The following is a 24,856-nucleotide window of genomic DNA, read 5'->3' as shown; positions in this document are numbered from 1 at the left end:
ACAGCTGTAGGCCTAGTCCAAGGTAACACGAAGTTGCCACCAAAGCACAGCGAGTGGTGAGAAAATGTCGGGAATTACTACATGTGAGCACGAAATACATATTTCGAGAGCTCAATTTAGGCCCACAACGGGGTCACGTATTAATTCGAGGGCTCAATTAAAGGAAAACGTGCTCACGTTTTATTAATTCGAGGGCTCAATTAAAGGAAAACGTGCTCACAAATTATCACGACCAGAAAAAATATCACTTAAAGTGAGCTCTCCCGGGCTCCGTAGGATTCACTCGCAGTTAACCAAATATTTCTTTATTAGGGCAGGGCAGGCATATTTCTGGCTATTAAATTATTTCTAAACCAGTCTGCTAAAGTCTTAATTCTAGTAGGCCTTCTAGTAGGCCTACTCATGGACTGATACTGTAGCTCTATTGGGAAAGACACGGCTCCATTTCTTTTTACGAGACACCCTGCTCACCATCTGGTGGTTGTTTGGGTTGTTGCAGCGTTACTGGGGAAATACAAATTAAAGTTGTGTGATCCCGCGTGAGGTCACGTGCGAATCACACGTGTAGCCGGCCAATTTGAAGTAATGCCCATATACGATATTATTATAATTATAATAGCCTAAACAAAGATAATAAACAGAAATTCATTAACTTTCTGTGGAGATTTGACAGGGTTGTTGTTGGATAGGCTGTCGTTGGGCCCAAAAACTTGAAAAGGGCCATGGCAATTCAACACACACACACACACACACACACACACACACACACACAGAGGGAGAGGGGGACACTCAAAATAATAAACATACCTTGTATAAAAGCGAATATCCTCGTCGGACCCGGTGATGCGTTGGATTCCAAAAGTAGACCGCAGCTGCAGAGACTCTAGCTGGTGTTGGAGCTCCTCAACCTTCTTCCTGAGTTTTTCGTTTTCCCTCGTCAGCTCATAAACTACCACGGAGGTGTTGGGAGTGACACAGTAGTCGTGGTCGGTAACGGTGACTTTCATAGGCTGAACGTTGTCCTCTTCTTCAGACATGTCTGCCGGCCTGCCGGCCATGTTTATGACCTGTCGAATTTTGTGACTCTAGAGGGCACTGTTTTATTGGAGTCTATGAATGTACTGAGCTGTACTGGCATTGATGAGGCAATTCTGTTTTGTGTGTAATTCTTCTAATAAATTTGGTAAATCTTTGAAACATGAAACATTGACCGGGTGTGGGTATATTACTCCACAGGCCTGCCTGTGTATCTTTACTTTGCTGTGTACTAGGCTATCTCTATAGTAGAGCTAAAGTCTATCCCTCACCACTCCTGTGAACAGGTTGACTTCAGCAGGACAGGTCACATATTTTGATAGACTACCGTCAAATTATGTCACTTTTTTTCTAGGCCTATAGCCTATCAGTTTGAGGTGCCAAAAAGGATATTAACAGACAATGGCAAAGAGTTTGTCAATAATGTAAGTAAAGTGTTAGTCCATTTCTGCAGAGTTATAGTGGGGTAACATAATTTGACAGTAGGCCTATCAAAATATGTGACCGATCTGGCTGAAGTAGGCTAACAGTGTGTAGGATAACTGTGTACTAAGTGAGTCCACTTGTTTACTGGAGTAATGAGACTTGTTTGGAGTCATATGTTGTCATATGTTGTGTCCTAACCTAACCTTCCCAAGTTCACCTGTTGATCGGGCAGTTGTTTGGCAGTAGCATTTCAGATAGCCAGTACAGCTCAGTACATTCATAGACTCCAATAAAACAGCACCCTCTAGAGTCACAAAATTCGAAAGGTCACAGAATTTGGTGCAAGACCGTTGGAAGAAAAAGTTCTTCCGCCGAATCTTTGCTGTCCACACAGATTTCACCTCTTCGTCCACAGGGAAACGATGGAAACTTAGGATGGAATTATACCGTGATGAATTGGTACACTGTGGTACACAACAGTGAAGAGAAGTCTTCTTAACTTGGTGCTGAAGTTTCAAACGCTTACCGGCTTTAACACCAAAAAGACTCATGTCAGTACGCTGGACGGTCGTGATGTAAACTAGAGAGCGCTATTGCCGCTATTGGTCCAGCTTACCGCAGAAAACCCGGAAATTCGATTTCCATTGTTGTACACCTAGTGAATTGACGTTGCAAGCTTGTTCGTTGTTATCTTTTACAATAAATGTTATCTTTTACAATAAATGAGTGACATTGCTGTTGCTTTTAGCTCTTTGGGATTTAAGTTTTCTAAGGTGACAATTCAGCTTGTAGATTATTTCTCCCTCTTTTAAATTGGAGCGATCGTGGAGCGATTTCACTGGAGTGGGAGGAGTTTTAAGTGGAGCGGGGAGCGAAATTGAGCGAAGCGTCCAGACGTGAATTTGAGAGGAGGAGCAGCCGAGTGAACAGCCACCTGAGTGAGGAGCAGGATATTTGCACCGCTCACTAGCTCTGATAGCAACCAACATGATTACCCTAGCAACCATCATATAAACAGCTTTATTTAGCATTGCAACAACCATGTCTACCTAAGCAAAACCACTGTAACTATCTCTACATTATCTGTTTTAACACTGTATATTTTACATCGTACGTTTGGCATTTTCATGCACTGGTAATTCCTCGGCATTACATATTCTAGTTTGAAGTTGCACTGCTTGCTGTTAAAGGGAATGACAAACACACCCATGACTGATTAAGAAACCAGAGCCCAGCGTTTGATCACAAAATCACGCCATTAAATTAGTGACTGGCCCCGCCTTTAATGTCTATACATTTTGCAATTCTAACCATCCGTTTCTCATTGCCAAAATGGGGCCCCATATGTTATTAAGTGTTTTTGTGTTTCAGTAGTGGCATAAAATGTCCAAATACTAGAAATGTGTACCTTAGATTTCATACAATGCATGTAAATGAAAAGTTAGGGGGACTCAAAGAGTAACGTAGATGGGAAGAAAATGATTCTCACCAATGACTGGAAGACGAGAGGTCCATATTTTTCAGTGTTGTCATCCAGGATTGAGAACAAAGTGTCTAAGATGTCTTGAAGAAACTGAAAATTGGACAAAACAGGATAACAATTGATATTATATTAACAACTACCTAGATGTATCACACAGCAGTAATGTACATATTATGACCACTGCATGCATAGTGTTGCTACCCAGTATGCAAAGAAAATAAAACACACCTTCCAAATGCCCCCATCCCCTACTCCTGTAACTGCATCATTAGGGAGTATGTCCAGTTAATAAAATGCATGATGCAACTCTTTGAACATTTATGTTAAATGTTAATCCCATTAAAACAGTGTTGTTTCTATACATGTAGTGCAGTCAAATTAGACTAAAGCAGATGAAGAAATAAGTGGAGAATGGCCAAAGAGGGGATGACCCCACTTAACTGCAGTTCAGTACAGTTCAGTTTTGTGTGCAGGGATCTGTAGCGCCTGCCAGAGGGGAGGAGGTTAAAGAGGATGGATGTGTGTGGGGTCTTTGATGATGTTCTCAGCCCGCTTCCTGGTCCTAGCAGTGTACAAGTCCTGGAGGGAGGGCAGGGGGGCACCAATGATTTTTTCAGATGTCCTGATTAAACAGTGATGGATCTGCAGAGGATGAATTCAATGGTAGCATTTTAGAAGATGGCCAGCAGTGCTTGTGGTAGGCCATGCTTCCGCGGCTGCCACAGGAAGTACATCTTCTGCTGAGGATGGCGTTGATGTTGGACTCCCACTTCAGATCCTGGGAAATGATGGAGCCCAGGAACTTGAATGAGTCCACATTTGACACTGGGCTGTTGGATATTGTGGGGGGGTCAGCACTGTGGGGTGTGTCCTAATGTCCACCACCATCTCCACAGTCTTTAGATTGTTTAGCTCTAAGTTGTGCTGACTGCACCAGAGCATCAACTTATCAACCTCTTGCCGATATGCAGACTCATCACCATCCTGGATGAGCCCAATAACAGTGGTGTCATCTGCAAATTTTAAGAGTTTGACAGCTGGGTCTTTGGAGGTACAGTCATTTATGTAGAGGGAGAAGAGCAGTGGTGAAAGGACACACCCCTGTGGTGCACCAGTGTTGGTTGTCCGTGTTCCAGATGTGACATCTCTCAGGCACATGCTGACTGTCCATCAGGAGATACAGTGAGCTGAGAGAGTTTGGCGGTGAGGATTTCAGGTATGATAGTGTTGAACGCTGAGCTGAAGTCTACAAACAGGATCCTGACATAGGTCCCTGGCTGGTCAAGGTGTTGCAGAATGAAGTGTAGCCCCATGTTCACTGCATCATCTACTGACCTGTTTGCCCTGTAGGCAAACTGCAGGGGATCCAGTTGGTGACCTGTGATGTTTTTGAGGTGGGTCAGTACCTGGCATTCGAAGGACTTCATGATTACTAAAGTCAAGGACAGGTCTATAGTCATTCAGTCCAGTGATGGAAGGTTTCTTGGGGGCTGGGATCATGGTGGAGCTTTTGTAGCATGAGGGGACATGAGGGGACTCTGTTGAATATTTGTGTGAAAATTGGTGCTAGCTGGACCGCACAGGCCCTGAGACAGGAGGGTGTCACACCATCAGGGACTGGTTGCTGTAGGCCTCCTATGTCTAGGCCTAGTATGTTTTATCTGAGGACAAAACTATGGGAGACCCACTGATAAAGAAAATAATTATTTGGAAACTTGGTGAACGCAAGACACAACTTTTCTGTACATCATTTTCTGTTTCTGTAACAGTGATTCTTGCAAATATTTGCTTCCCTTACCATCCTCCTCACTATGCATAGGGGAGGAATAAGCATTGTCCAAGCAAGTTAGATGAACTGAACTGGAGTTTGTAAAGGTGTAAGTAAAGGTGATATAACTGATGTATTTTATTTCTTCTCATTGGTACAATGATTAAAATGGCTGAATTTTAAGGGATAAAATGGTACGGTAGAAGTGTTGTTACATGGGCACCGCCATGTTGGATTTCAACAATGAGCTACATCACTGGCATGATAAGTTACTCTGCACTAGCACTAGCAGCCATACTACTAAGGCTAAGAGCAGTATCTGCACTTTAAAAAAAAAAAAATTGCACAAAAAAGAAGTGCATGATCTGCTCTTAAATCTGTTAATATTTCATATGGCTACCTAATAAATTTCTTAGCTAAATTTACATTTTTAGTTTGCAGTTTGTATAGAAAAGTAGAGTGAAACCAAGGCAGTGTAGTATCTGCCCTTACTGCCTTGATTTCAATTGCCATTACTGCATTCTGCCTTTGTTTGCATTCTGCCTTTACTCTAATAGGGTGTGTGTGTGTGTGTGTGTGTGTGTGCGTGTGTGCGTGCGTGTGTCACGGCAGAGGCAACCATCACAACTGGCGACAACATTCAACTCATCGACGCGCAAAACACCAGAAGGACAATAATCAATCACTTCCACTCGCGCATGATTCAGCACTGGTAAGGCCTACGCCTACAAGGACAACTGGCCTGCCTGCCCTGTGCTGACCATAACGTATCACACACAGTTCTGAAAAACACAGCCCTACAAGATGACATCCACAGATTTACAATAAAAGCTCGTCTTCAGGTACTACCAACAAAGTCCAACTTAGCAAAATGGTTTTCATCCGCACATGAGCCGTTTTGTCTACAACATCACAGCCGGCAAAGGGAGACGATCGCGCACATCCTTAATGGCTGCGCTGCATACAAAGGACTGTACATCGCGTGTCACGACCGTATAGTTGCACTGTCAGTGAAGGAGCTCCGCGACAATGCCAACTTCACTGCAATTCATCACAACGAAAAGATCAAGACAGACTGGTTCTCCCCCCCACACGAACAGTGCGCTACACTGGAAACTGCCATAAATAACTTACCAAATACACCTGACATAGTTGTAATTAATGAACACACCAAAGCCGTTACAATAATAGAAATTGGTTGCTCTTTCGATGCTTACATGGACATCTGCTATGCCTCAAAACTGTTCAAATATCAACCATGGGACAATGTTTTCAATAACTCTGGCTACTCCTGTAAAATCATTGCCCTCATTTTTGGTAGTTTAGGCTATGTGCACAAGATGTGTGTACGAGGCCTGCAGATCTGTGGACTGCATAAGAGTAAAGCCAAGAAATATAAGCCAAGATATTGCTCTGTATCAGCAGTAATTGGTAGCCTCTACATATGGAGGCGTAGGTGTCACCTTTACCTCTAATGTGCATAATGGACTTTGACCATGCTTATCTTCTAATCCAAATAAAGAAGTTAAATGTGTGTGTGTGTGTGTGTGTGTGTGTGTGTGTGTGTGTGTGTGTGTGTGTGTGTGTGTGTGTGTGCAGGGACAGACTGGGACTAAAGAAAAGCCCTGGACTTTCTTCTAAAAAGGCACACTACCATTCAGACTCACACACACATTAGGTGTCTATCATGATACAGTCTCACAATATTAAATGCCAGTGAAGTATCATATTCAAAATAGTTAGATTTTACAAAAAGTAATTAACATATACTTTAATAAATATAAGCAGCAGTGTGCAAAGGTGTCAAAGGTTAGGTTTTGGTGTGCAGTAATGCAATATTGCTTGACATGAAAGTCTACAAGAATATGTGATAGGGCTGAAACGATTCATCGAGTCACTCGAATAACTCGATTACAAAAATTACTCGAGGCAAAAACCCTGCCTCGAAGCCTCGTTAAATTCCTATGACGCACACTATACGCGCAGGGATCTGATTGTTCCACACGGACCGTTGTTCAGGAAGCACACCACTAGCGCATGAATCGTACATTCTGAATTTAGCTGGCGCGATGGCGGAGTCAAGATATCCATAAATGGCAGAGAATGTCTAAAGTTTTCAAGTAAAGTTTTGGGATCATTACATACTCAAAAAGGAAAAGAACAAGCATCTGAACCTAAATATCCACTCCATGCTGTTTCACCAAGTGTCAATAAAGTAGGCTAGGCTATTTATCAATCTATCTAGCATCTGTCTACGTAGCCTATAGCCTACATTGATGTTGGCTGATTTTAATCACATACTGTATTTGTAGCGATGTCATGATAGCTTGTTTAGCTTTGATGTTTTTAAGTAAGTCAACTTATTCACGTTCAATTGCAAGACAGTATGCCTAAAAAAGAACCCCTCACACACATGCATGCACTCTCATCTTTCCTCACGCACCGCATCGCACACAACACACACACACAGGTTGCTAGGTTACCATAGCAAATAGGCTCACCCCAGAAATGATTTTTTAGTAGCCTAATGGTAAAATTATTTGTTAGTAGCCTAATGGTAGGCCATTTTTAGTAGCCTAATGGTAAAATGATTTGTTAGTAATGGTAATGGTAAATGCTGCAGGTGTAGAAATCTACATAAAACAGATATTTATGTTGATGTCAGGTCTAGATTACAGCATGAAATTTGTTGTAGGCTACATGTTAATACATTAAATTGCTTTCCCTCTTCTCCCTCCCAGCACTTCACAACATAGTATGGGCAGCTTTGTTCGCCCAGCTAAGTCATGCACAAGAGGCTGCAATTTTACAGAGAGCATTTTGAACATTATTTAATTGATGGCACTGACACTTAAAAACACTAAATGGGTAAATTGCAATAAATGGGCTTAGTTTTGTAGCCTAATGTTGGAGTTAGAATAAATACCTCTGTGCCAATTGCTTGATCATTTTACAGCCATGTCATTTTCGTTATGCATTATGTGTTTTGGTTGTTTAAAAATGCAAAAAAAATAAACAATATCCAATTAATCGATCGATAAAGTGCTAGATTAATCGATTACAAAAAGAATCGATAGGTGCAGCCCTAATATGCGATTGATTTTGTTCCATTTTAACATAAATGTTTATAAATGACAGAGTTGCCATTGTTAAGGCATCAAGCAGCATATCTTCACTAAAAATGTAGTACCTCCTCAATTAATATAAAAACTGAGTGATTATGATCACTTGCTACACTTACTGCAAAATGTTATTGTATGGCCACGTAAGTATAAGCAGTAATGCAAAGGCAAAGCGCACCAAATTTTGCCTAGATAACAACAAAACAAAACGTTTAATATTCACCTCACTTTGATCTATCTAATTATACCACTTGTTGTTGAATATAATTTGATGCTTATACTTGGTGTAAGAAAAACACAAAAAGCTGTTTTTCTCAGTTTGGCATTTTTGCAGATACTGCTCTTTGGCTTTGGAGGGCAGCATAGCAGGTAATGAGGCTAGCTGACACGGCTGAGTAAACAGAAACCAAGGTCTAGGGGGGTTCATACTGTATTCCCCCTGGCTACAGTAATGAATTGTATAGGGCTAAGGCAGCTGGGGTTAAGACACATTTCCACAGGCTACCTTTGACAAGGAAACCAGCCCTCAACTTAAAACTGGCAAGCCCTCTGACATCCCCTGGATTCCTTGTCTGTAGCGAGCACTTGTTAGCGACAGACTATTTAGAGCGCTGTACTTTCGACACAACAGACTGAAACCTGAGGCCATTCCATCAATGTTCACTTTTCAGGCTACAGTACCTGCCAAACCGATAGACCAACGGGAGCAGGGCCGTCGCAAGGCCCCGTGTGAACTTGACAGGTGTGAGGCCCTTTTCATGTACGTGCATGAAATGCAATAGCCTACTTTACACATAGCCTACTGTTGGTGCATTTTTAATAGTAGAGTAATAGGCTACACCATCTTGTGTAACATTAGGGGAGTCACATACATATTTGGCCATAAGCCGTTTATCATAGACTATGTACCATACGTGTAGCCATGGGTGGGCAGTCAGTCAGTATTGCCCGTCTAATTAGAGGGCTTTCCTTTGTTTACGTTCACCATCTAAATAAGGCACACAAGTCAGCACTCCCCTCCCCAACATTGCTGTGAGAACCCTCCCACAATACAATCAAGTGAGGTAGTTGGTTTGTAGCCATGGTCTTAGCTAGCTAAAGCTAAAATTATGAAGCAAACTAATTTATTTAATTTTGTGGTAAAATTTATTTAATTGTGGTCAAATTTATTTAATTTTGTGGACACTGTCACACCCATCATAAACATTAGGTACACCAATGTCTAATTGTGATCATTAAGTATTGTCATTGTCAATTATAGTTTTTTGTAGTGTCGAGTTTAGTTTCAGTTGTCCTTACCTTAACCCTAGCCATGATAGCTTCAGTGAAAGTTCTACTAGGAAGACTCGTAGTGTAGCCTTTACTCCTCCCATGCTTACATGGAGCCAATCTTAGCTTTGCCTACTTTTCGGGAAAGCCCTGCAATCTGATCATTCACTCATTCAATCAGCGCTAGCCTATAGGAATTCAGTGGGCTCTTTAAATATGTTCCACCTAACACTGCTTTTGCTTCTCAGTACGCCGACTTCCTAGCTCAGGCTTCCGCATGGACCTGGGCGCTCTGCATTTTTACCTTCGCCCCTTCTGCCCTCAGTGGCGTTACTTGTTACAATCCAACCGCGCTTGTTCGCTGCGCTGTTCAGACATGTGCGTCCTTCGGTCAGGGCCACTGCATGCCACTTCATCGCTAATCTCTGCATATCGGAGCCAGTCACGCTCACGCTGTTGCAGCCTTCACTTCACGGTAACCTACTGCCGGGTCGCCGTCCTCGCGCAACTCTGTTGCAGGCCCATGTCGTTTCGACAACGATTTCTCAAGCTTCAGCGTCTGGTTGGTAAGGTTATTGTGCTCTCTCTTCCCAAGCTCCTCGGGCTGGGCTTCATGCAACCTGCTTGCCAGCGCTATTCGGCGGGCAGCAAACAAACTGACTTGACTGACACGGTTAACTTTCACTTAGGCCTCCTTACAATAATTCCTGCTGATTTCATAATCCCTGCAATTTGTGCTGTTAATTGCTAGCCTGCATCACGCTGCCGTTGAACCCGGCCCTGTATTAAGACCTGCTTAATTGATGTTCTACACTCACTGTGGTTATCTCAATGTCTACCTTGGTTGAGCGTCGTCAAACCAGTTGTCTTTTTGTGTAGCCTCTTAATTTGCCTCGCAAATTGGGCTGCATAGGCTTTAGGTTAGGCTACTCGGCTGCTGGAACGGTTCAGGTATCACTCCTTGTGCATGGCTGCGGGAAGCTAGTTCATTCGTTGCATTTGTTTAATCATCTGGGATTGCGTCCCATACCTTCTGGTGGAAAGTCTACACGGCCTTCCTCGGGTGATTCTCTGCATGCACTGCTCAAGTCCTCCTCAGTCGGTCTTGTATGCGAGTTTGCACTTCAGCTTGCTCACGTGGCACGGGCTGTTGATCGCTAGTTGTCGTTGATCAAACTACTCTCAGCTACCGCTGATCTGTCATGTCCCAGGTATGCAGTGACGTCCCCGACGTTCTCGGCTATCTGGGTTCTCAGTTTTGGGGTCTTACACCAAAGCTTGAACCAAAATGACGGCACGCCGGCCCATGTTCATCAATTGCCAGTATGTCACACAAGCTATTATGTAGGCAATAATAGGTGTTTTCTTTTCAATGCTCATAGGCTACTATGTCTGTGTTCATGAGCTGACACCACAGTGATGGGCTCATGCCCACGTGGTGTTGGTTGAGCTTTTAATTATGAAGCTGTGTCATTTGTGTATTTAACATATCCTTCTAGCGTCTTTTGTATGTTTGAAATGTCTTTTCTGATTCCGTATTGTGTATTGGGTTCCTAGGAATTCTATGGCAGGCCTCACTTTGCTCACTGCCCACCAGTGGGTCGCTTCAGCACTCCATATATTGGTGTTAATGGTTACCGGCTTTTCATGATTATGTCAGCAATTTTACATTTTGCTAGTTGTGGTTTAAGTGGTGGCCTATGCTGGAAGTTCGTTGATCACGACTACCAACGTAGCCGTTGGCTGACTGTTTTACCGATGACGATGCTACATGTCACCTGTCTAACCACTCCTTCCTTCTCGCAGGTAAAACGGAGCGGTCCATCATCACTGACAGACTCAAGTCTCCTTCAGGCCAATGCTGCGCCCTTCATGCACTCTCTTTAAACACAACGGGTCTCTGCGTGTCCATGTGATTTCAGCCCATCTAGTCACGCCATCCGTCACATTATCAAATCTTGAATTTCCCCTTGAGGATCAATAAAGGATCTATCATCTAATTGTTGACTCGAATTGCCGTTTTAGCAGGATCCTCTGCAAATAATGTATACTCTAATTTCCTATTTTGCCTTGGCTGTTCTGTTTTTGGCAGATATGCTCACCCAAAGTGATCGCACCAGGGAGGACGTGCAAGTTCCTTTTACATTCTCCTCCCAATCTTTAATTTGCTAACCCCTGCAGGTGCATCATGCCTCCCCTCTTCCGTTGAGGGGATGCAGTTAGTCAATGGAGAAGCAGTTCCACATATCACACTAACATCTACCGTTAGTGCAGTGCCGGTTCACGGAATCACGCAATCGCGTGGATCATGTTTCCAGTTCATACTGGAGTGGGGTCATCCCTCCGTCTTCACAATTCTCCCGATGGCCAGCACTTTCGAGGATATCTCCTCTTGTGGCACAGCTTAAAACTAGCCTTACTAATCCCAGCACTTATCACCTGTCTAGAACTAACTCTTGTCTGTGTAAAACTCACTGATGCACTTTTTGTTATTGTGCTCTACCTTCTAAATTGTTTTTAATTGCACTGGCATTGTGGGAGAATTGTTTTAGCTTTAACCTGTTTACCGCATTGTTAGTAGCCTGGAGGACCTGACCCAATCTGACTAAGGGATCAAGGGCAATTAAGGGCAATCGGATAACGCTATACGGTCAATGTTAACTTCGACGCAATGGGATGACACTACGTCAGTCATCTGTTTAGATCGCCTCTGGCCCGCTATATCAGCTACACAGATATGATTGGTTCCCCGCGATGCAAGGAGCAAAAGTTACGTGCATCATACTCCTTGCCAGACTCGAGTCTCTCCCTGAGCAAACGCTTCCGTGAGAACTCCGGATTCCCAGGGTACATTGTCAGTCGCTTTGATTAAAATGTGCCGGCCACATGTAATGTCACGTGTATGCACACCCCTCCACTCATCACTCAGGGTCCAGTGCTTGGCGCATGACTGATATAATTTCTGCATCCAGTTGGGCGATATGTATTGCTTATTCTCTCCTCAGTGCTACCTTTACTCATTGTCTCTCCAGCAGCCAGTTCTAAACTGTACTATCCTGCCACAGTTGGTGCAGCTGGTATAGCGAGCTCTCGTTACGTCACTCAGAGCTCCTCTGCACTCTGAGATGCATAAGCACCAATGGTACCCCAGCACTTATCTGTTCGTTGTCTTGTCATATTTCAGTTACATATGTTTCTTCCTCCTGTCACATACAGGCATGAATTGTCCTGAGAAGTCCTTTGTCTACGTCGCAAGGTTATGCTTCCCTCGCATTACTGATGCTGCTCATGTTATTTTGGGGGGCTTTCCAAGAGCAGGTGCTAAGGTGTAGCTCTCACGCATCCATCTTGGCCTTGGGTCTGCAGCTCAATGCATTCATCTCACTCTAGCTGCTGCAGGTGAGCTATCGAACCAGAACACACATCTGGCTTCACAAGCTCTATTCCCCTGCATTGATCCAGAGTAAAGCATGTTTAACCTTTAAACCCTAACCATGTTTTGCTTCCCTGGTCCCCGTTCACTACCTTAAACTACGGCTCACACTTTACCTGATTTTCAGCAGCCATCTAGCTAACGTGCTGCTTAAATGTAACCTCTCTCCAAAGAGGTTCACTTCTCACTCATTCCACATCGGCGCAGCCAAGACTGCCGCCCAAAAAGGGCTATCCACGTCATCCATCAGGATGCATCAAACTAACTCCTCTTGACATTTTCGATGCTCAGAGTTGCTCTCCCACGTTAACTCAGGTACCTCATTTTACCTTCACAAATCCTGGTGGCGGTGGTTAAATTCTGGCATTCGCCTTGCACTAATCGCTGAAACATATTGGGGCCCAGCATGCCGGTAGCTTGTGGTGATTTAGTCTCAGCCATGGGCATGTTTCCCTTTTCACTGGTTGCCCAGCTCGTTCGACACTTATGGTTTAAGGCACCATCCTTCTATCATTCATGAACGCACACCAGCGCACGTCCATGCAAAGCATTACAAATTGCACGATTACAATGGGAAACATAATTAGAATAAAGATATTACGAAATACTGTACATCTCATGATGAGTAGTTATTCACGATCATTTGCAAATTGGTAATGGCGGTTAAAAGTGATTAGGGAGAGGCGAGAGACATTATGGAGCACAGCTGATGACGACTGTCACGAGATATAAGCAACTCCTCTGCAGGATAAATGTTGTTTTATTCAGTCATTTGAGCAACATTAGGGTAAGTGTTGCTTTTTCCAGCCTATGTTTTCGGTGGTAACCCATTGTCAGTCAATAGGGAAAGTAACTGCATATAACTGTCTTGTCGTTGACTGACTCCTTGGTGAAGTTAGTTTCACTTTGCCAATGAGTTCAAATAATAGACGAGTGCAAATGCGTGAAGGCTATGCTAGGTTTTAGTAAAGCATGGTTTAAGAATGACTATTTCATACAGTCTCGCAAGCAGCCTCCTTCAAATGTGCCGTTGAATGCCAAAATACCGCATTTGCATTTGGGAATGACCGATGTTATTCTCATTGGTTTAAAATGATGTTACGTCCCAAACACACCCATATGACTGATTAAAAGACCTAGGAACGCCTTGTTACGCCATGCGCTCCACTTTTAATAACGAAACCCCTCCCAATGTGAACTGGACATCCTACTAAATTTGAATAGACTTTTGACGAGTGACGATGCACTTTAGAATGTCATGATAGGGCCCAAAGTGTGTCACATCACACACTCTTACCCACAAACACACATTTTCACACACACAGACTTAAGCAGAGAACTACTGTCCAAAGGAGCAATTTATTTAATCCAGGGATGCAAAGACAAACAAAAAACCCTCCAGTCTAAGGATGGGCCCAGAAATCTATATATTATTAGATAAAACCATTATTATTGTTATGGTATTGTTGTTGCACATGACACTAAAGCAGTCATTGAAAACATGAGTGGACTGCTTTACTAATGCAAAATTGAAACTATGATTTCATTGCATTACTCAGCATGGTTGCGATACTTGCATGAGAAATACTTCCCAAAACAACAGTAATTATAAGGATGCAAAGGATGCAAAGGATGCAAAGTTTGATTCTTTAAGCCAACGATTTGATTCTTTTTAATAGTTCAACATTTGTAGCGATGTGATCCAATGCGTTGCTAGGGTCTGTTGTCGATAGGAAATTATAGATTTTGGTTAATTTTCATGGATTCTAAAAGGCCAAATATTATTTGGCTACATTATAGGCCAAATACAGAAAATTGACTGTGGAATCAGGTAGGTTACACAGAGTTTGTTCTCTTGTCCCCCCTAAAACCTCCTGTCTTTGCTTTCAAATTTAACTAGATTAGCGTGGTCCTACTCTGTTGTCATCTAAATGCAGTGTTTTGTAGGCTATTCAAAGCATTTCACGTTCATCACTCAGTTGTGGTGTAGGCCTATGTCTTGAGTGATCGCTGTCCCTTTAAATGTCTGGGACTTTAAACTCCATGCTGTTTTTGTTGATGGTCAGCGCCATCTTTGATTCAGTTTTCCTACCGTTTTACTAAATGACACACGCACTTGTGTGGTTAAAGTAAGGAATTGTTTTCAATCGTTTTCTTGATATTCCCACATAACATTAGATGCTAGGCCTAGGTTACATTACAAAAATGTTGTCAGTTACTATGACTAGTTCGAACTTCATTACTGATAGGCTCATAGGTGGAATAATGTCATTATTGTACGGTTCTGGATGATCAGTCAGATGGCAGCACCAGCGTCAGCTGAACAAAAGCTTACACACTAATCAAGTCCACAGTTGTGTGTTCAAACTTCCAGCTTAAGTAGCCTAGAGCGAACTGAGAGTGTTGCCTCCTAACGGAATGAGTGTAGCCTATATTTTCTTAGTTGCTATCAGAGCGATGGGCTAGCCTACATCTACCGCTCCTTTGCTACATGATGAAATATTATCAGATGAGTGACAGAACCACCGGACATTTGACCAGCAAGCCCATATACGAAATGCTGCTCTGCGCTGCTCTAATGGCGGCCTTACATTGTACGATTTTGGTCTGTTTTCACAGTCGGCGACAAAATTTCCAAAGTCGGACAGAAATCATGGCGCGCTCGCGCTCCCGTCAACTAGATCATTAAGTGTAAGGTGCCAAACATGTTTGATATTATCGCAAGTCTTTCTAGTCGTGGCTCATGCAAATAGTGACGTGAACTATAAAAACCAATAGTGACCTCTCTCCAACACCAAACAGGAAGGGGCAAAGTAGGCGACAGCTGTAGCCTATATGATTATTTGTTATTCTTATAATATTTGTCATTTCTTATACATATTTAGTTGGCTCTTTCACGTGACAGAACAACTCTATATTGGTTAGGGATGTCACGCATGAAACAATGCTGCAGAAACACAAAAATATGACTTTGAGTTTAGTAGGCTATCATTTCAGTTCCTGTTTATCTATTGCACGATGGGTAATAATTTAAAGGAATCTAGTTGCAGTCTTGTAAATAGTGACCCTGCAAGATCCCTAGTCATTGCAAAATCATAGTCTGTGACCTAAAACTCTACTACTTGTCTTTATATGTGAGAGGGTCTGAGACTGTAGTCTTTCAAAAATATTTTCCAAATCTTTGCAAATCTTTCCAAAGTCTGTCAGTGTAAGGAGGGCTTAAGTCGCCCAAACTGACAAAAGCGGGAGGCGCCGAAAAGCGCGCTGTTTGCATCCCTGTAATATCATCAATCATATGTTGTTTGCGCCGCTGATAGGCTATCAACCATGGAACTCTACAAAGTTTACTTCTACGTCATTGCGAGCAACTCCGACTCACTCAGGTCCTGTTAGTACCGTAAATATTTTTGAATTAGGCTAGATTGTTAAAACATGTAGACACAAATAATAAGCAAAAAATGGAAACTCATATATTAAGGTGGTGATGAAAAATTTACTACCAAGTCAAATTGTGTTTGTTACCTTTTACTACCTTTCAAGGGCCTTAATTTTGGTAGATTCTTTTTACTACCTTTTACTACCGCACAGACACCCTGAATATATACAGTATATAAATGGTTCTTTTGAGTAAAAAAAAAAGAAGCTAATTACTGGTCATTTCAGGTTGACATTTCCGTATCATGAAATCTTTGTTCTAATATTTTGAGATTCTGGATTTGAGCTGTAAACCGTTATCATCAAGATTAAAATAATCTAGATTGAAACAAAAAAACTTGAAATATTTAACTTTATGTGTAATGAATCTGGATGAAGTTTCACATTTTGAAATAAGTTATGGGAAAAAAATACTTTTCCACGATATTCTATTTTTGTCAGATGCAGACTTTTATAGTATTCTGTGATGGTGCACATATCATGCAAAACCTTTAAAAAATCAAAGACTTAGTTAGCTCACCTTCACAATTTCTTCTCCATTCACATGGCGCAGTCTGCCAAGGATGTCCATCACATGGTCAGTGTGAGCCTTCCACTTCAACAAGGCCAGCAGGTCCACTTGCCATGAAAAGTCATTGATCAATGATTGAAACAACCAAATATAGATGTGCAATGATCAGTCAATATCTAATATTGCAAATTAAGACTGACATGATACACAAAAAACAATGTATATACAGTGCAACCGGAAAGTTTTCAGACCCTTTCAAGTTTTCCACATTTTGTGTATTTTTCAGACTGATCTTAAAATGGATTCAATTCATTTTTTTTCTCATCAATCTACACACAATACTCCAACACTCCACAAAAAAGCAGGTGTTTGGAGTGTTTCGTGAATTTGTACAAAATAAAAGACTGAAATATTCCATTTACATAAGTATTCAGACCCATTGTTATGACGCTTGCAATTGAGCTCCGGTGCATCCTACTTCTATCAATGGTCCGTGAGATGCTTCTACAACTTGATTGGAGTCTACCTGTGCCTAAATGAATTCACTGGACATTAGTAGGAGAGGCACACATCTCTTTTTATAAGGTCTCACAGTTGTCGGTGTATGTCAGAGTGAAAACCAAGCCACAAGGGTCGAGAGAATTGTCGACAGGTCTCAAATCTGATGTGAGACGTCAGACGTCAGATTTGATATTTTGATTTGATTCCAATACTTTGACGCCTCCACTTCACCACAACCAGTTGGTCCATCTCTTAAGCTTATGCTGAGGTTAGGCTCCTCGCCCCTGCCTTCCTCACTAGTGGGGTTGACTATGAATCTCGATTAGTGGGTTAGCGAGGTATGTTGCGCTCAAAGCCAGGGTATGCTGTGACACGAAAGTGGATCTGTTTTAGCGTCGCTATATCACCATGGTATCTTATGCTCGCAACTAAACCTGGTCGGGAGGAGGTTATATGCTAAGTTATAGCTCAAATCGTGTAATCTACTGCCCACTGGCCAATCAATTGTCTTGAAAAATGAAGTTCTCACGTGTAGGATTCTGTCATATATCTTACAGGTGGAGCTCCGCCTCTACAAACATTTTGGATCTCGAATGCGCTTTAATAGTGTTGTGTGTGCAAATATGCCACTATAGACGTGCATACCATACAATATCTGATGACAATTGATTTATTTGATGTTATAGGCTAGACACTAAAAATGACCGCAGTGTAGATCACACTATCGCTCATAAATGCGGAAGTAATTGTTTTTTAATATAGGCGGTCTTGTGCGTCTCCACGTTTCACGATTGGCCAACGTCATCCCAACACCGAGAACGCGTACAGATCTGAGCTGAAAGCCTAGTTTGACAAATATATCACATAACTGCTAGTGTATCACTTAATGTATACCCCTGAGTCAAGGCTTTGTGAAGCTTCAATATGTCTACATAGCCTAGATATGTCTAACGTGCTTCGTAGTATACCCCACTGGCAGGATCTGAGATCTCTGCACTGTTTGCCGATTTATGGACTGGGGCCTACGCCAAAGACTGTTTCAATATTTAGATTGTTATTCATTTCATGCTTCTTATATTAATTGTATATCCTATTCAGGATTATAATCTTTCAATATATTTATTGTATAATTGATTGGAGGAAGGCCAATACGAGTCTATTACACCCGATTGTGGGAGTGTTACAGCGGTAGTCACAGTGCATCCTGAAGGTCATAGAGACTGTGAATTTTTACTCATATTCTCAAACTGTATTACTGAAATATATCCAAAAATCATTATTATCATTATATGCTATATATTATTGAGCCAGAATGTCCAGCTGTTTGAATGTTAGAAACAGTGTTGAGGAGAACCCTTGGGTTGTTATCTCAGTATAATACAACTTTAATACAAACAATAAAGAAGACTTTAGTGTCCTTGTCACATTTTTATTGATGCCCGTTGCTTTTTACAATGTTTGGTTGCAAAGCATGGATGGTTATGTGGTGTTGTGTCAACTGGGAGAAACTGGGTTTTAGGTTCTCAAACGTCACATTATGCACCAGAAAATGCTAATGTCATGTGAGAGCCCTATGTTTACAGTTTGTTTGGCTACTGATCATGGATGTTATTAAGGTGGTACTCATTTTTATGTTTGTGCAAACGCTTTTGGCCTGTTTGCATTTGCAAATACAGTTCTAAAGAGAAGTAGGAAGTGATTTGTTGCTGTTGTTGCTATTTTTGGGATTCTGATTGGCTATCGTGGGATTGAGCTTCTCCTTACACTGCCACCGACAGGTTTGGCATGCTCTTGGCGGCATATATACACAGGGAAACTTCTCTGAAAACTGACAGGTGTGCACAATGTTATTTTTGAAAATGGAGAGGGTGAAATGTCCGTTTATGAAAATAGCCGGCCATGTATAAACATAGCCTTAGCCAATCACAATCAATCTGGTTCATTTTGTTCAGCATGAGAGTGCACATAACAGTGATGTAAGGGTTCACTCGCAACACAACATCAGTGAATGCTTTAATTCCACCTGACCACAACCAAAAATGCAGACATTAAACAAAGCATTAGTAATGCCCAACTCCTACCTAATCTACAATTCTTATTTAACTTTTTTCAAGAATGCCAGAATTACGTTAAATCATGAATGTTCAAAATCATTCATTGAACATTCACTCAAACAAATATAGCACAAAAAACTAAATATCCTCTTGAATATATATTGAGATATTGTACTATAAGGCAATTCAACATACAGGTATCATGTAGGGAGATAATTAAATGGTTGTACAATGCATGTTGGCAATGAAGGATGTGGCAATATAAGATACATTTTATCCCACGTTTAATAAAGGTCCCATATGCTCCACTGCATCTGAGAACTACACAAAAAGCACACACCAATGTGTAATAATTTAGTGGCTATACCATTCTGTGTCAACTTGGTGGAGGAGAGTTGCGTTGAGATCCATAATGTCTCTTTGATGCTACGCTGGAATATGACGCTGGAAGGGATGTTGGGGCAGCCATTGAAGTCATCTTTACAGCAAGGTAAGCCCAAGTAAAGGGCATGGTTACTGAAGGTAGTGTTGTCATCACACTGAAAAATACCACCAAAGATCCACAAACACAAGCAAAAATATACAAACAGACACACCAACACATACACCCCCATGCACACACACAAAGAGAGAGAGAGACAGCAAGAGAGATTAAATAAACCTATTACATCATTAAGGAAACATACTGTACTTCACTATGATGAGAGTTGATCAACTGTTATCTAAAGCTGCAGACAGCAAGAATGTGCAAAATCTTGCCCTATGACAATCCCCTCCTAATCCCCTGGACAATTCCATTTCCAACGCTGGACTATTTGAACTTTCTGACACTAAATTAGGATTAATGCATTATCATACCGGATATGTAAGTCAAATTGTGAACAGCCTAGTCTGGTCTGGGGAAGATTCACAGCCCATTTCCAAAGGGCGTTCCCAAACGGACGCCGATCAAAATGCCTCCAGACGCAATAGGAGAGGCCAAAAACCAACGAGCAACGAAAGAGACAGAGTGACGGTAACATACAGTTTGCTGTCTGGTTGTAGGAACCAGGAAGAATTAAACACGTTTTAATTAAACATAGGCTATTTTACAAAGGCATCGTAGGCTACCACACTGAAAGCTAATATTTTGTCACTAGCAACCTACATCTGCCCTCTGTCAAACACAATTGCATTTTCAGCTCTGAACAAAACCGTTCACGTTCAAACAAACATTTTGTTTCATTCGTCCTTTCTGGCCGTCCGGGACATATCCCAGCAAACACGTCTATGTGGGGCCCACATGGGCCTTACTTGGGTTAGTTGGGCTTCAGCTGGGCATGGGCTTAAAGTGGGCTTTGATGTTGGGGCCCACATGGACAACCCTGATAAAATACACCGTGCTAAAACTAAACACGGGCACTACATGGGTCCCAACTGGGCCACAATAAAAAAAATACATAAAAAAAAACAACGATAAAGTATGTTGATATGACATGCTGGTTACTGCAGTTATATAAAATTAACAATATATATTTAAAAATCTATTAGGGTAATGTGTTAGTATTCCGTAATGATTCCGACGCAGGTAGAATCTAGCCTAGTCCTAACGTTAATAAAGTTAATCGATTATGTCGACGCATGCCAGCCCAAAAAATGAATGATTTAAACATGTAATTTCGTCCATGTCATTTAAAGAATTAGATTTGATTGCAAGATAGCATCCTGTCAGATGTAATATCAAACCATGGCAAGCGTTAACGTTATGGCAAGCGTAAATGTGTCTCTTTTTTTACAAATGCCTTTCTATGATCGTTGCTGCTGTGATGCTGCCCTCATCCTTGTCCTGGTGTTATTCTGCGTTCGGTGACGTTAGCGATTGTATTGGACCGTAATGTTAACTTAGGTATCACTAGGCTACTTAATGGCTTGTTTATTGCTGACAACGTTTTCACGACGTCAGAATAAATAGTTCTAGATATTTAAATACAGTGGAGAGCAATTCACCTCAACACAGTTATGAGGTGTTTTTGGTGGATGGTTTTCAAAATGGAGAGCTGCATACTTCAATTACATTCACACCAATAACGATAACTATAACCATAACGTTAATGATAAAAGCGTTTACACTAAACAACGATAGCCAAAGTCTCTCCTTGTGTTAATGAATGTGACGCCGATGGGTTCTTCTGATTGGCTATTAGCTTTTTATTGTTCTCAAAATCGCTCTGAAAGTGATCCCGAATGATATCGTTCTTCATGTCGTTTTCGTTATAGTTTATGTGTGAACGTCGTCATTCATGAGAAAGATATTTGTTTATAGTTATCGTTATCGTTCTTGGTGTGAATAGGCCTTTAATTGTAGAGAGAATGCATACAGCCAAAATGTAGAAGTTTGTGAACCCCTTGGAATTATTTGGTTTTCTGCATAAATTGGTCACAAAATGTGATCTGATCTTCATTTAGTGTCACATAAATAAATTGTGAGAATTATTTCAGATTTTCATGGTCAGTTCAAGGCTATTATCATAGCACACACACGGTTTGAAGTACGATAAATGAATTGAAGATATATTGCTTTTGCAATAAATGAGCAACTTTGCTTAATTTAATGTAGGGCTGAAAGCGTGGCAACATTGGCGCCACCGTCTCTTCTAACCCAGAAGGTTTCCCCCTAAAGACCGTTAGGGATGTGGAAGTCATGGAAGGAAAACTGGCAAATCCAAACTTCATGTCCAAACTGGTATGTATGTTAAGTCTAGGGTGGTGCAACTCAATTTTATTGGGCAGTGAACTTCCTCAGTGTGCTCACACCCATGCTTCTGGCAGTTCTGTTGATGTTCATGTTGGGTGGTTTACTCCAGTGAGCAATATACAGGGCTTAAAATTCATTTTTCAAAATGGGGGGGAATTCCCCCCTTAGGTTATTCAAGAAGGGGGGATTTACACAATTTGGGGGGGAGGAGGGGGGGTCGATTCTGATACCAAGTGAAGAATTGCGATTTCGATACTTCTTCGATACTTTTTTAAAAATGTGTTTAATTTTGGGGCCCCCACCACCCTGACGTCATCAGTAATATATACTGTAGTGGGATCATTCACAACAGTGGACATCCTAGATTCTGCTTGACTCTCTCCACACACACAAACACACACTGAAAATGATGGCTTACATGATATGTTTCTATTTCATATATTTTTAAATTCATATAGTGTATTTAGTTAATAATGTATTTTTTAATGTATAGCATTTTACTAGTAATTACTAGTAGCTAAACATATTTAGTAATTTGAATGCTTCATATTGACGTTTAAACTATAACACTTATATCTTGGTAACACTTTACTTGACGGGTGAGTTCATAACACATTCATAGCAGCTGTCATAAACTGCACATAAAGCATTCATGACTGTTTCATGAGACATGACTGAACATTCATACCAAACCTTTCATGTATGTGGAAGACAGAACAACGAAAACTAATATAAAAGTCCAACATCGTATTTGTGTAACCCGGATACCATTAATTTAATCTCTCCAGCCTTTGTAAATATTTCATGAATATCTTATGAAGTCTACATCGAATGTCACTTTACTATACAAGTTGTGAAGTATTCAGTAATCACTGAGTTTAACACTGGGAGGTAAACTAGCTAACTAACTACATTCAGCTGACCCAGATTTGTGTAACCTGGAACGGTTGAACATTCCCAGAAGCAAAAGATGAGAAATCATCTGCAAAGGTTACATCATAAAACAAATACATTTTTATGAAACAAAAATTATTTGCTTGACCATGTTCTGTCTTTTTGGTACTGGAGTAGCCCATTGACTCAGATGTGCTGTGATCAGGTAAGAGGTTTGGACCAAAAACGACAATGCTGCTTTGTGACTTTTATTTTGACAAGCTGTCGTCATTCTGTCTTCCACATTCATGAAAGGTTTGGTATGAATGTTGAGTCATGTCTCATGAATTTCTCGCATTATGATGTCTAGAGTTGCGGGACTTGAACAAATTATGCGCAATACCCGCAATCCCGCAGTGAAATTTAAGCCCTGAATATAGATAACTTTGCTTCGAATAACGTTCCCCCTCAGGTTGCAGCTGTAACTGACATAGGGGGGACAACTGTTGACGAGGCCACAAGAAGGATGATGACCATCCTCCTAGACCATGGCCTACCCAGGCAGTACAACTTTGTGGGCCAAAACGGGAAGAGAGAGTTCAAGGCCTTACAACTGTATGAAGTAATATATGGTAGGTGTGCATGTGGATAATGTTTTAAGTTATACTGATAGGGCTGGGAAGGTAACCGCATTACTGCAATACCGCGGTCACGTGACGCCTGCAAAATAAAAAAAGGAAAAGAAAAAATGTGAAACGTTTGGGGGATTCGACTTCATGTAGCTTTCTGCAGAGGTCTTAAGCTGACTGCATAACGTGATTATTTCTGAACTTCTGATACGTTTTCAACTATGACATTTGCATCAGAATTTCAGAATTAAACTTAACAGCGACATATAGGCCTAGGCTAGCCTAAGACCTACCTTTGTTACAACCTGACGCAACCATTAAAATGTGCGGTACCCTACTGTTGTAACAGTTGTAAACGCCATGAATGTAACAGTTCTAAAATCGGGATAGCCTTGTTGATAAACTGCTTTCATGTCTTGTATTTGGTCTAGTGATCTTTGAAGTTCCTGCGGCTGTTTAAAGCTTAACTGGCTGTTTTTATTTATTTATTTTTATTATTTTTTATTATTTTTATTTTTTTGTCTAGTATCAGTACATAGGGTGTCCCAGCCCTATGTAATGATACTACAAAGATGTCACAATACCCTAATGTTATAAACAGGTCCATTTTTGTTGTCCTGGCTGGGCAGTGTGTTTGCACGTCTCTCAGTTGCCTAACTTGTGTGTTCAAGAGTATGTGTGTAGTTCTAATAATAATCTTCATTTATATAGCGCTTTTCTTAACATAGTTGCAGTCCAGGCTGAGAGTTGTGTTAGACAATACAGTATGAAGTATGTGACCGTTATATTTGTTTCTTGCAGGAGGTTTAAAGAAAAATGGCATGACCAGCCAAATCACCCGTAAAGATGCCGAGAACGGTCTCCAAGTGGCTCATTGGTGCTAGGGAGGGGGGCATGTTTTCTTAATTTTACATAAATAAAAAGGTATTGAATTATATTACTAGTCTCTTTGTTATTATAGCTTTTTTAACACTTGTAAGGTGTTTGGGTCTGTGGGACCCACTTTCAATGTAAATCTAAAAAGAAAATTATGCTATTTATTATTTCTTCTCACTCAAACTCATTGGCTTTCTGCATCTGCTATCCCCACACAAAGTTACAAAACTTACATTTCAAGCACTTTCACCTGTTCTGATTAAGTTCTAAGAAATAAGCACCAATAATGATTAAAAAAAACTTGTTTCTATTTACCTTTTTATAATTGAATTTACTTGTTTTCTCACAAAATGGTGATCATAAATGTGATGAGTTAAATAGCAAATAACCATAAATTAAGTCTATCATTGGTAACTGAACTAAAGTGAACATCTGTCAAGTATTTTTACATACATTGTTATGCCTGTATTGAAAAAGCCTTATAATGTGGTGGGTTCAACAGACCCGGATTGACTGTGTAACAAACATATGAACACCTTACACCTAACGGTTAAAGAACTGTATGAGCTGACTAAAATAAGCCCCCAAAATGAATTTTACCCAGAATAGCAGGAACCCATAATCAGCCCAGAAACCTGGGTTGGCCATGTGGATTTTTAGCTAGGACCCATGTGAAGCCCACCTTCAGCCCATCTGGGCTTGCCCAC

General features: G+C 41.1%; 1 protein-coding gene across 4 annotated transcripts in view; it reads right to left on the bottom strand.

The window, feature by feature from the left end:
* Positions 1 to 24,856, bottom strand: part of dock3 (dedicator of cytokinesis 3) — a 557,701-nt gene that overhangs the window by 354,400 nt on the left and 178,445 nt on the right. For all 4 annotated transcript variants that reach the window (XM_048254372.1, XM_048254373.1, XM_048254374.1 and 1 more), the window contains exons 18-20: positions 19,405 to 19,576; positions 16,492 to 16,589; positions 2,951 to 3,034 (exon numbers count right to left, since the gene is read on the bottom strand). In XM_048254372.1, coding sequence (XP_048110329.1) covers positions 2,951 to 3,034; positions 16,492 to 16,589; positions 19,405 to 19,576 — 354 coding nt within the window. The remainder of the gene's footprint in view (positions 1 to 2,950; positions 3,035 to 16,491; positions 16,590 to 19,404; positions 19,577 to 24,856) is intronic.

Source organism: Alosa alosa, chromosome 10, assembly GCF_017589495.1.
Source record: "Alosa alosa isolate M-15738 ecotype Scorff River chromosome 10, AALO_Geno_1.1, whole genome shotgun sequence".
Classification (NCBI taxonomy): Eukaryota; Metazoa; Chordata; class Actinopteri; order Clupeiformes; family Clupeidae; genus Alosa; species Alosa alosa.
This window is presented reverse-complemented; position numbering and strand designations above follow the sequence as displayed.